Genomic DNA, 13,753 nt, shown 5'->3' with positions numbered 1-13,753 from the left:
TTTTGACCATTCTTTTAAACTTTCTTCTAGCTCTTATTTGGTCTGAGGATTTTTAAATTAATGTTGCTCTTAATTTCTTGGACTAAGATATAAAAAATTTAAAGACATTTATTAAGATACTTTGAATGGTATCTTTTGCTTCCAGTATTTTAACTGGTTCAGTTGCTCTAAAAATTTTTTTAATTTTATCAGAACTCTCCATTTTAATTTTTCCTATGTTTTTGTAGCCACTTTTCTTCTGTTTTGTTTTTCTCTTCATTCTTTTTAAAGATTCTGGCTCCTCAACATCTCACTCTGATTCTTGACTGAAAAAAACCCAATTATTGCTAATTAGATTTTACATTTCATTAGTCTTGAACAGTCCAGGTTAGTATAATCCTTAAAAAAATAAAAGTGCCAAAAGCAGGTTGTTGTCGAAAATATAAAGGAAAAACATGGGCAAGGATTGACAAACCAAACAACCAGTTCCAAGTAACTGATATTGCTACAAAAATTTTCCTAAAATTTATTTTAGTATTATATATCTATATGTATTCGGGGTAACTACAAATAATTATGTATAAATGTTTATATCTTCTATGGTACAGTAACAACTATGGCAATTTACATTTTTCAACTTTAAATTCTGTCTTATTCTGTTTATTCTGTATTTCCCCTAGAAACAAACATAATTAGTTTAAAGTTTGAGCTATTATGTAGAAGTGATATTAAATTTGTTCTGCTTGGTATGAGACAGTAAAAGCAGGAGCAACAGGAAAAAGTTGCAGATTTTGGCTTGGTATAAGAAAACAAATAGTTCCAAATATTTAGTCCTATCCAAAAGAAGATTATGGGCTGTCTCAGGAATTAATGATTTTCTCCCTCACTAGAGGTCTATAAGGAAAAGCTGAATGATTACTTGTTGGGAATGTGATACCATAACCTCCCAAGTTTCTTTCAATCTTGAGAATAAAAATTCATTCCCTATGACTACTTTTCCAAACATTTCTTTCCCTCTATCTGAAGCATTCAACTCTCCAACTTTTATAACAAATAACTTACCGTGAGAGAAATTATATCATCTGACAAGTGATCCCTTAATTCTCAAAACTTTTCATTACTATGTATTCACCTATTTCCTGATTCAAAATTATATTCTCTCATTACTAACAATAGTTCCTTTATCAAAACTTTTCCATCTTCTTATGCCTTTTCCAGAATCTTATCTCTTATTTCCTATTATTAATAGGACATATCCAAAATTGTCTCAAAACCCCAACCCTGTTTTTTCTTTTTGTATTCACTATTTCTGTCAGCAATACCACTTTTTATCCACTTTCTCATATTCAATGTTTTATGGTTATCTTTGATGTTTTCTTTCCATCCCCACTTCTAAAAACCAATAACAAATTTCTAATGATTCTAGTCCTCTTAACTCCTTTTCTCAATAATCTGTTGAAGGTGCAACACTACCCAGCGGGGTTTCTATAATAGGCTCCCTAAACTCTTCTCATTCTTCTAAAGCATCCTTCACTCTGTAGACAGACTTATACTTCCATACAGAGATTTAGTCCTGTCCTTCCATAAAGAGTGCTAAAACATTTCTTTACTGATCACCATTTGAAGTTTATACTAGATGATTTAATATTGAAGGTTCTTTATGGTCAATATACACTATTTTTTTCTACTTTATCTTATATTATTCCCTTCCATGTACATTGTTACAGCTAATTTAGATTATCTCTAGTTTTCCCTACCCCACACACATTACATACTTTCCACCTCTAAGTCTCTGTTTATGCCGTTTACTCTGGCTAGAATGTCCTTTATTCTCCCTACCCATACAGATCAAATGCCTCTTCTTCTATAAAGCTCACTGGAAATTATTCCTCTTATACTATTTTGAATATAGTGCTTAAATCTCATGCTTTATCACATTACTTTGAATAAAAGTTGTCTAGAACAACTGTACTTAGCTGGTAATTAATAAGTGTTTAACTGAAGATATATGCTCCTTTTTACAAACATAATTCCTGATTTTCTTCTACTCATCCATGACTAATTGGGAAGCAGAATAATGTGAATTGAGATGATCTGACCAAAAAATCAGAAGCTTAATATGTTCTGTATCTCTTCCCCTCTTCCCTTTCATCTTTCCTGATAAGGTTGTCAACACCTGTCCAACAATATGGGGGAAGAAGCCAATAAGACATAAAAAAGAGCCTGAAGTGTCTAGTACTAATCTGCATTATGGAATTTCCTATGAAATTGCTACCAGAAATATTTAACTTTGCCCCAAGAATAATGATATATTTATATGTATAGATATATAGATATAGATAATTCTATATCTATATATCGTCTCTCCACATTATAGGAGAATGAAAGTGATTTCCCTAATGATGAAGATTCACATTTTTTCATTTGGCATGGAACAGAAGCAGTTTTATGAGATCATGAAAAAGTCCATGACAAAAGTCTTTCCCCAAGGCTTCTTACCTTGGTGAAAAAGTGATGATTTTTCAGGAACCTCAGTGGAGGCATCCCAATGCCAAAGAGATCCATCTTCAGAGCAAGTAAATAGATGATCTGGGTTGGATGGGTGGAAGTGAACTTCCCACACTGCACAAGAAGAGCAGAATAAGTTTTATTTTTGGATAGGCTAGTTCAATAAAAATACTGTAGAGCTCTATTGGAATGCACTTAATTATTTGTGCAAAAAATTGCTAGAACACAGACAAAATAACACTCAAAAAATTCTTTGCCTTGGGCCTGGACAGAATGGCAATAAAGGCTATTTGTGGAATAATTCTTACTAGCATATAAGTTCTTTTAGGTTTGTGAAATGGGAATTAAATTAGGGAGGGTTCAAAGATGAAAGTTGTATTATTGAAATGCCCTAGAGTACAGTAAAATGTAATATAATAATTTGTGTTGTATATGCCTGTATCAGTATAATTTCAGGAAAACATAAGCTCCTTGAGAAGAAAATTGTTTCCTTTTTTTGTACTTTCATCCCTAGCTTTGAGCACAATGCCTGGCAAGTAGAGAGGATTTAATAAATGCTTGAGGATTGATTAGTTTATTACAAGATTGTGAAATGCTCAAATACCTGGAATTTTCCAGAGATGATTTGAGCTAAGTTCAGGTCCAGGGCTATTAAAAGATCAAGAGGAAACAGAGACCCCAAATAGAATTCAACTCAGAAGATACTTTAAGTAAGAAGTGGCTTTCTGGAAACCAAGAACAGAACTGAGCCTCTAAAAGATAAGTTAGCTACAATTAGCTACACTTCAGTTCAAACAAGCCAGCCTATGCTGGGATCAAAGAGTTGGGCTCTAAGACACTAGGCAGAATAACCCACTTGTCAGAGTAATTATACAAATGGTAGCATTAGACACATTCTTGGTATAATGAAAAAGACTGAAGACACAAGAATGTTACTCTTCCAAAAGAAGAAACTGTTCTAAAATACGTTTACAAACAATTGCACAATAGGTCTGGAATAAAAATGATAGGCAACAGACCTAAGATTTCATTAAAATTCCCTCTGCCTGGCAGAGTGAGTTGGCATCGTCTCTGCAATTTATTGCCTTAAGAGAACAGCTTAGTGCACTGAAAAGATAAGTGATTTGCCAGTTATGATGTGCCAGAGACAGTCCTTGAACTCAAGTCTTCATGGCTTCAGGGCCAGTTCTATCTGCTTTATCATGCTGCTTCTCATACAGATCTAGTAGATATTCTAATCCCGATTTTCCCAAAACAAAACCAAAGCCCAAATATTCTACAATTTGAAACAAAACTGCCCTACCTCTAAGAATATAAGGAATGAGATGCTAAATTCTAACTAAATTCTGTTTAGAAGGTTTGGTATTTATATATTTTCTTTACCAAGGCAGGCGACAATTATAAAAAGGGAAATGAGAAAAAAAATCTAAAGGTCTGAATGATATTATATTCATCTCTTTTGGGTAAACCAAAACTTTAAACCTTGGAGATGTAACCAAGCTGTCTCTTTTCCTTCTAGGAAGGCTATACAGAAAAAAGCCAACCCTTTGATTTCTTTCCTGAGAATAAATATAGCTACAAATAATTTATTATTCCATAGTAGTACTAATAAAAATACAATGAAAGAAATTGTTGTTATTCAATTGTGTCTGATTCTTTGTGACCCCATATGGAGTTTTCTTGGCAGATACTGGAGTGGTTTATCATTTTTTTCTCCAGCTTATTTTACAGATGAGAGAACTGAGGCAAACAGGGCTAGGTGACTTGCCCAAGGTTACACAATTCATGAGTGTCTATGGCTGGGTTTCAACTAAAATCTTCTCGAATCTAGGCTTCGCACTCCATCTGTTGTCATCTAGCAGGCCCTGAAAGAAGGAGCCCTCAATATTTCATGCCCTTTTGTACATATACTTAAAAAAGTTTTGTTTCTGAAATATATATAACACAAATGCGAAATGTGGAAAATAGCACAGACTATCTAAAAACAATCTCTTAAAATTATTATGCAAATCATTAACAGCTTGTTTCTCCAAGAATACTTACTTTCAGCTTCATGAGCCTTCAGCAGAGATACTGGCATGCTACCTTGTCTAACATCCCAAATGCTCAACATTCCATCCTGACCACCTGTGGCTACAACATGTTGTTGGTTGGGATGTCTATCAACACAGTGGAGTGGAACTCTGTCTCCAGTGCTTTTGAAGAAAACGCAAAAGAAAAAGATAGTTATATTAGCTTTTTTTCCCTTCATTTCATTTTAAAACACTGACCAAAATTATTTCAAGTGAAAGTCTACTATAAATTATAATTGGTCCCTCTATCTTTAGCAGCCTAAAGCTGCCACTTTCAAGGATTTTCATTTTCTTTGAACAACAAAACCAGCACAGAATATGAGGTGGAAGGGAAATCAGAAGTCATCTACTTGTATCCTCACCTAACAACATATTCTACAATATACTTCACAAATGGTCATCCAGCTTTTGCTCCAGAAAGTAGGGATTCTTATGAGGACTGCTCTAATTGTCAAAGTTTTCTCTTTACCTCAAACCAAAATGGGCTCCTAATTTCCTGACAACTAACTCTACCAAAGTAATTTCAAAACTTGATTAGATGGATTTTTAAAATATCTAGAAAACCTGGGGGGTAGGGGTGGGGAATGCATAATTATTCAGGAAACTTGTTAACTGGTCATTAACATACATCATGAGGAGGATAACATTTTAGTTTCTGATGCTTCTGTATCTATACTTTTCACACATGCTGTGCACCAATTCTTTAAAAAGCCTTTTAATTAGCCTGCTCTTCTTAACATAAATTTAAAGTTCTGCTCAGAATCAAGAATACACTGAAAAAGTAAATTGGACAAGAAATCTTTAAAATATCTAAGTGGTTCAAAACTACTAATGAAATTTCTCTAACTTAACCAATCCTTATTAAATGCTACATGAAGTTAAAAAAAAAAAATATATATATATATATATATTATTTATATATTATATAAATAATATATATATATATATATATATTTTTTTTTTTTGCCTAAAAACATATGGATTATTTTGGTCAGCAAATTACTCTGTATGTGTAGAGAGATGTATATATATACACACAACATATATTTTGCAGTAATTACCAATTCAAAATGATTTGCAGAAAGAATCCTAATTTAATTATGATTTAGCTCTCAAAGATATTTATTGAAGTGTTTCCCTCTGAAATATCTTGAAAAGTAGTTAAAGCTCAATTTTATGTCTCCATGTTCTCAGATTTCTTCTGTATTCAGATCTAGCTATTCTTCTAAACCTCAGGTTAACTGCTATTTTCACATGCTAATTTAATGTTTTAGGTATTGTCACAATTTTAACTTAACATTTTCTATAACAATAAAAATGCTAACAGATTACTATGAAAACTCTGAAAGCTGTTTTGTACTTCATTATTTATTTACATGTTTATTAATAAGTATTTTATTATCAAACACTTTACAAGGCACCAGGATACAAAGACAAAAACAAAACAACAAACAATAAAAAACACCAAAACTTAAGTGCCTGCTCAAGAAAGTTCCATTCCATTGGGGAAAATAAATCTCTGTAGTCAATGAGTTTATAGTCTACTTGGGGAAATAAGTTCTCATGTAAGTAATATACATGAGACTATGTGCAGAATAAATTAAAACAAATATAAGGTACTTAAATGGAAAATAATTAGAGAGAACACTAACAATTGGAAGAATTAGGAAAGGCTTTGTGTACAAAGTAGTATTTGAGCTATGTCTTAAAAGTTAAGAGCTCTGAGTTAGAGGTGAAAAGAATGCATTTGAGCATGAGGGACAGTTAATGAGGAGTCCAGTTGCCAGGAGGGAGGGCTATGTGAGAGGAAGAGAAATCCAGTTTGGTTGGACCACAGAGTACATGAAAGGTAATAATATGTAATAAGTCTAAAAGGACGGGTTGGGGTCAAGTGTGAAGGGTTCTTAAGAGCCAAATATGTAGTTTATACTTTATTTTAAGACAATGTTTATTAAATAGGGAAGTGACATTTAAAGAAAATAACTTTATGGAGGTTGGATTAGAGAGGCAAGGAAACTTGAGGGGTCACTGAAATAGACCAGATAAGAAGTGATAAGGGACTGAACTTAGGTTGTGCCTACGTGAGCAGGATTTGGTGTGAAATGTTAGAAGAAGGTTTGGAGTTATTGTTTTGTTAATGTTGAGCCTGAGATGTCTTTAGAACATTCAGTTAAAAATCTCCAATATTTGGTGATGCTCAGAGACAGAACTTGGTCTGTATATATAGATGAGTCATCTTCAAAAATTGATAATTAAACATAGAAATGATGAGGTCACCAAAAAAGAACATGTAGAGACAGAAAAGGGCCCAGAACACACCCATTATTTTGCAAAGTAGATTACCCCAGAATAGACAATGCCAAACTTGGATTGAAGACAACCTGAATTTAAATCTTGCTTCAAAATATCATTTGTTATGATGCTATTTGGTGATATAGTGTTTTTATATTTAAAGTTCTATTCGAGAATCAAGACAGATGTTGATTTTGTTTACAGAATCAAAGATTTATAGCTGGAAAAGAATATTCAAAATCTTTCACATTATAGATCAGGAAACTAAAGTAAAGAATGGGTAGTGACTTGCTTAGTATAAAACAAGAATAAACAGCTAAAAATTTGATTCCAGATCTTCTGATCTGGATCCAGTGATCTTTCCTCTACATCAAAAATTTTGTCAACTTGTAGAACTTTTTAATTTTGTTATCCTCTACAGCAAATGCTGTGATACCAGTTTCTCTTATCTTCATTGGGTTCTTTATGTTCTTTATTAGCAGTACATGAGGAAATGCCCAAGAAACCATGAACTATTTATTGTCGTAGGGCATACAATTCTAGCAATTCCTTTATTCACTTCTCTGAAGTGAATCTGTGAGATATCTTTGTATTCAGGTACACTTCTTGTTTTTTTCTAGTTTTACATATAGCAAGTATAATCATGTTGTGGTTTAGTCTCTTCTGGAAGTATATTAAATTACAAGTCAATGGACAAATCTCTTGTATTATTACTACAAAGGAGGTTTGCACAGGACTGAGGCCATTTTAAATTTTTATCTGTTTCATTTAATTTAAAAAAATTTTTTTGACTCATTGCTATTAACAGAAAGATTCAACATCTACTCATCAACCTGTGGGTGATGAACCCATCCAAATTTAATTAGTTTTGTCCTTGGACAGCAGACTGTCTATTTCAAAAATCTTCAACTTAGTAAAAACAAGCAGAGCTTTCATCCCACTAACATAACTGTAGACAATCGATATTTACTCCTATACCACAACGAAGCATTAAACTTACGTGGAAGAAACAATTAAAAACGATTCTTAGTCCCATTTGGTTCTTTTGTTTTTGCAGTGCAGAGACAAAGTGGCAAAAGAGGTAGTAGAGCTTGCTAAGAATAACAATTTCTAGACAATTTATAAATATTTACTCTAAATATAAGAAATCTGTCTAATAACAAAACATACTTTTAACAGAAATTAACCAATTCAATATTGATGTTACTCTTAAATAAAACCAGAAAGCATATTGAAGCTGCGGCTAAACAGAAGAAAGCCTTGAAGGTCATCCTTGGAGAGGGATAAAGAAGCTGCCAAAGCTGGTTTCAATATATATATACAAAATTAAAAACATTAAAATTATTATTCTTTTTTGCCACTTTGTCTCTGCCACTGCAAAAGCGTAAGAGCCAAATGGTACTATTCAGAAACCTTATGACTGGTCTATTTGCATAGATTTCTTTCAAGAAGACAATCACAAGATGCTAGAGAAGTGAGCTAAAAAATATCATGACCCCCAAAAAAACTATCCCTATCTTAACAGATTGATAACTGATAGGGGAACACTAGATTTTTTTTTTTTTTAGTGTTATATTTATTTTTCTTTAAGGCAATTAAATCCTTCCTCACAGGAAGGAAAATAGGGAGGTAAATAACTATTTAAGGGTAGAAGATGTAGAGAGGCAAAATTACCCTGGAGACATAGAGATACAAGAAAAGGGACAAGTTGACTTCAGCCCACTGCCACACTACCAGGTAAACAATACAGGCATACCTAGGAAATACTGAAGTCACAATAAAGTGAATCACACCAAGTTTTTGGTTTCCTAGTATATAAAGACATTATATTTGGCTCTTTTCAACAATGAGGTAATTTAAGGTAAGTTCAATAGATGTGTGATGGAATGTGTTATCCATATTCAGAGAGAGAATTATGGAGATTGAATGTGGATCAAAGCATAATGCTTTCACCTCTTCTTTTTCTATTGTTGTTTGTTTGCTTAGTTTTTTTTTTCCTTTTGATCTGATTTTTTTTTTTTTTTGCTTAGAATGATGAATATGGAATATGTTTGGAAGAATTGTACACATTTAACATATCACATCACAGTACTTGCTGTTTTGTCTGGGGAGAGGGAGAAAAATCTGTACACAAGGTTTTGTGAAGGTGAATGTTGAAAACTCTTTGCATGTATTTGGGAAAATAAAATACTGTTTAAAAAAAAGAAATGAGAAATCTTTGTCAGCAGATCTTTTTAACACAATTAGGGAGTAGCCTCATGGTGAGTAGTATAAATGAGCTGCTTTTAGGCTTTTAAGCCAGTTTCCTATTATCTTCTCACTCTATTGTAACCATTTAAACCCACAACACTTTATTTTTTTAAAAAATTATGTATATATTTGGTAAAATGGTTATCTGACATGGCTATGCAGGTTGAACGATTCATCAGCACAGTATGGAAATCAGACCAGAAACCAGAAATAGCAGAAATTAAAATCAGTAAAATCATCTTTCTTCCACAAAATTTTCTTCCTAATTTCTTTATTACTAGTAGCAGCACCATCCTAGTTATCCAGGCTCTAAACTTAGGTGCCACCCATGACTTCTCACTCTCTTTATATTCAAGCACTTGCAGAGTCTTGTCAATTTTAGGTTTGTAATTTCTTAAATACCATCCCTTCTCTCTTCTGACATTACTACTTTCGGGGTGTAGACCCTTATTATCGTATATCTACCTAGATGGTTCTACTAGCCTACTAGTTGGATCCTCTGCCTTAAGTCTTACTCCATTCCAACCCATTCTCCATTCAGCTATAAAAGCAATCTTTCTAAATTACAGATTTCTCCATGTCACCTCCCATTCAAAATATTCCGGTGACTTTATCATCTCCATGATCAAATATAAAACCCTATTTGGTATTTAAAAGTCCTTCATAAGTTGACCCCGTCCTACTTTTCAAATATTCTCTCCTACTCTTTCCAAAAATATTCTGTAATAATGTGACATTGGCCTCCTCTTTATTCGTGAACAATGAATTCCATTTTCTGACTCTTGAGTGTTTTCACTGGCTGTCCATCATGCCTAGAATTCTCTCCTTCTTCATCTCAGCTTTCCTGGCTTTCTTTGAGAGTGAGTTAAAATGCTACTTTCTGCAAGTTGCTTTTCCTAATCCTTTACTTACTAGTACCTCCCATTTGAAATTATCTTCAATTTGTCATAGTTATCAGCATTACCAATATATCAAAATAGATATCTTGTTTGTACATAGTTGATAACATTTTGTTTCTCCCATTTTGGAGGGTAAAGGTCATTTTTGCCTTTCTTGGAATCCCTGGTGCTTAGCACAGTGCCTGGTACATAGCAGGCACTTAATAAGTGCTTATTGTTTGAAATGAATTAAGATGACAACAATGAGAAAATAAGGCATATAATTTCAACATAAATAGGGTACTAACAATAAAAAGTGGAAGTCAAAATAACAACCTTAAGTACAACATTTTCTTACAGAAAAATAATCAATAGAGGGCAATTTCTTTGATAAGGAGAGCAAAAGAACCCAGAATCTTTACTTACTAATTACTTGGAACTCTTTGGCAAGCAAAAAGTCATAATACCCAAAGGCCACAACTTTTTAAAACTTAAATTCCTTTGAAAAAGATTATGTAGAAGGAGAGCAGCAGATTTGAGCAGTATCACTCCCTCTCCCCCCAAAAAGCAAAAAAGTATGGCCACAACAAAATCAAATCATTACAAGAACATTTATAAGTGAAACTAGAAAAATGACAACAGGTAAAAAATGAAAGTGAGCTGTCAAAAGTATCATTATTTTCATCATTTAAAAACTCATAACATATGTAGTACAAACCTCACAAGGCTGTTGAAGATCATAAAGTAATGCTTGCAAAGCAATTGTAAAAATTTAAATTTTACGTTTCTTAAAACTGTTACATTAATATCAATGTTATTCTAATGATGTTGCATGTTTACAAAATATGGGGCATCACCATCTCCAAAGAATCAAAATCATATGTGATCCAGAGATTAAAAGAGATAACCTGGTAGATGAAAGTGAGTACGATCAACAAAAATCTACATGCAAAAAGTGGCTTAAGGAATCTAAATCAAGAAAAATAATCAGAAAAGAAGCTGATTGATTTATGCAGTAAAAGTGGTAAGAAACATTAAAAATACACTGCATTCCATGAAATGTGGAGACACCTTATATAAGGCTTCTAACACATGATGGTTTATAGAATATGGACAAGAGCTGTGCAGGATGGAGTGTTGCTAAATTAATATCTGCACACAGAGAGTCTGTCCAATTGATATATCATTGTGTGTTAATTTCCCAGGTGCTTACAACTAGGATGGGTGGCACAGTGAACATGGTATTAGGCCTTGAGTCAGGAGCCCTGAGTTTGAATCCAACCTGAAACACACAGTATCTATGTTATCCTGGGCAAGTTATTTAATCTTTGTTTAATTCATAGCTCTTTCCTTCCATGGTTGTTGTGAGGATCAAATGAAATTAATTATAATAATCACAATTATTATTATTATTATTATTACTTAGTAGACAATTTATTGGTTGAGCTTCTGTGTAGTTAGGCTGGTTTTCTAATTATAGTCTATTGCCAGGTACAAAAATGAAACCTTTCCATCTTTGTAAAGCTTTAGACTATTTTATGCTAACAGTTTTCAGAAATCCAAGATCACCCGCTACCACAATGTAGCCCCAGAGTAGGGTTTTGGGAGAGGGAAATAAGGAGCAGAAAACAAAATGTATAACAAAACTTACAGTGACAGTATCTGAGAAGGTTCATTTCCTTGTTGTCTGAAATCCCATATCTTTAACTGTCCAATTGAATTTACTGTAAGAATTTCAGGAGTTCTAAGGAAAGTCACTGCATGGAGTGTACTGCTGTCTGCATTATCTAAAATTTAAAAAATTGCATATCAGTAGTTATTTTTTTTTTAAAAACCACAAAGCCTGAATATACATTTCTTCAATTTATTTAAAGATGAAATTCATACTAAATATTTCAAACAATTAGGGGTATTATTAGTAAAAGAAGATTATGAAGCCTTTGATTAAATACATTAAAATACATTAATATTCTTTTTAATAGTTAATGAAATTTTTTTTAAAGTGGTGATGCTGGATTTTTAATTTCTTGTATCCCTTTTATATTTCTAATTTCCTGCAGCTGAAAGTTGATCATGGTTTCATAGGCTAGCATATATTTTTAATTTCTTGTATCCCTTTTATATTTCTAATTTCGTGCAACTGAAAGTTGATCATGGTTTCATAGGCTAGCATAATGTGATTCTTAACATTTTCTAGAATTTGCCTCCCCCTATTTAATTTAACAACTATTATTCCTTTAAGTCAGGTCACTCTCCTTGTCTTGTCAACAATAATAACAAAAACATCTTCATCCCTACCCAATAGTATTCATCCTCACAGTCTTCATTTTTTAAAGTCCAGTTCAATTTCAGTTTCTCCCATCAAGATTTTAATGCCAGTCTTCACATCTGTCCTTTTCAATTCCCTTATTAATTATAGCCAATATGAACAATTTAGTATTTCATTATTAAGTTTTTTATGAGCAAATACAAATTTTTTAAGATGCATAATTCTTCTATATACCTAGAGTCTAAATTTTATCAGGATAAGAATTGTGTCCCTCACAACATCCAGAATAGTTCCAAGCACAGAAGAAATGCTTAAGAAATATTTGCTGAAGGACCAGGAGATCATTGTATACTTCAACAACAATACTATATGATGACCAGTTCTGATGGACCTGGCCATCCTCAGCAAAGAGATCAACCAAATCATTTCCAATGGAGCAGTAATGAACTGAACCAACTATGCCCAGAGAAAGAACTTTGGGAGATGAAGAGAGCCATCTACATCCAGAGAGAGGACTATGGAAACTGCATGTGGATCACAATATAGCATTTTCACTCTTTTATTGCTTGCTTGCATTTTATTTTCTTGCTCATTTTTTCCCTTTTTTGATCTGATTTTTCTTGTGCAGCAAGATAATTATATAAATATATATGCTTATATTGGATTTAACATATATTTTTACAATGTTTAACATATATTGGATTTGCCAGTGGAGGGAAGGAGTAGGGGGAAAAGGGGTGGGAAATTGGAGGTTTAATGTAAATCAATGTTGAAAAATTGTCCATACAGGTAGGAATGATGCTTATTGTAATGTGACCAAGATTCTTCACTATATAAAGCTAATTGATTTACAAAAGGATTACTTTAATAGCCATGTTCCATTATAAGCTGAAAACTAAGACATTATATTAGCGGTCAGCAAATTCCAACCTGTCGGATTCTGGTTCATCCCCTTTTTTTTGTACCTCCAGTAAGTTTAGAATAGTTTTTACATTTTCTTTCTTTTTTAAAAAAAAATTAAAGCTTTTTTTATTTTCAAAAGACATGCATGGATAACTCTTAACATTCACCCTTGCCAAACTTTTGTGTTCTAAATTTTCTTTCCCTTCTCTCCATCCTTTCCCTAGATAGCAAGTAATCCAATATAAGTTAAACATATGCAATTTTTCTATAGATCTTTCCATAATTATCATTCTGTACAAGAAAAACCAGATCAAAAAGGAAAAAATGAGAATGAAAACAAAATGCAAGCAAACAACAAAAACAGTGAAAATGCTATTTTGTGATGTACACTCAGTTTTCAGTCCTCTCTGGTGTAAATAGCTCTCTTCATCACTGAACAAGTGGAACTGGTTTGAATCATTTCATTGTTGAAGAAAGCCATGTCCATCAGAATTGTTCATTGCACAATCTTGCTGTTGCTGTATACACTGATTTCTGGGTTCTACTCACTTCACTCAGCAACAGTTCATGTATCAGTTCTCCAGAATCATCAGTTGTCCAGG

At 32.9% G+C, this 13,753-nt stretch overlaps 1 protein-coding gene across 1 annotated transcript in view; it reads right to left on the bottom strand.

The window, feature by feature from the left end:
- NUP43 (nucleoporin 43) overlaps positions 1–13,753 on the bottom strand; it is a 29,067-nt gene that overhangs the window by 5,916 nt on the left and 9,398 nt on the right. The window contains exons 5-7 of the mRNA XM_003769531.4: positions 11,631–11,766; positions 4,531–4,682; positions 2,479–2,601 (exon numbers count right to left, since the gene is read on the bottom strand). Of these exons, the coding sequence (XP_003769579.1) occupies positions 2,479–2,601; positions 4,531–4,682; positions 11,631–11,766 (411 nt within the window). The remainder of the gene's footprint in view (positions 1–2,478; positions 2,602–4,530; positions 4,683–11,630; positions 11,767–13,753) is intronic.

This window comes from Sarcophilus harrisii, chromosome 4, assembly GCF_902635505.1.
Source record: "Sarcophilus harrisii chromosome 4, mSarHar1.11, whole genome shotgun sequence".
In the NCBI taxonomy this organism is placed as follows: domain Eukaryota; kingdom Metazoa; phylum Chordata; class Mammalia; order Dasyuromorphia; family Dasyuridae; genus Sarcophilus; species Sarcophilus harrisii.
Note: the sequence above shows the minus strand (reverse complement) of the source record. Positions and strands in the feature narration are given on the sequence as shown.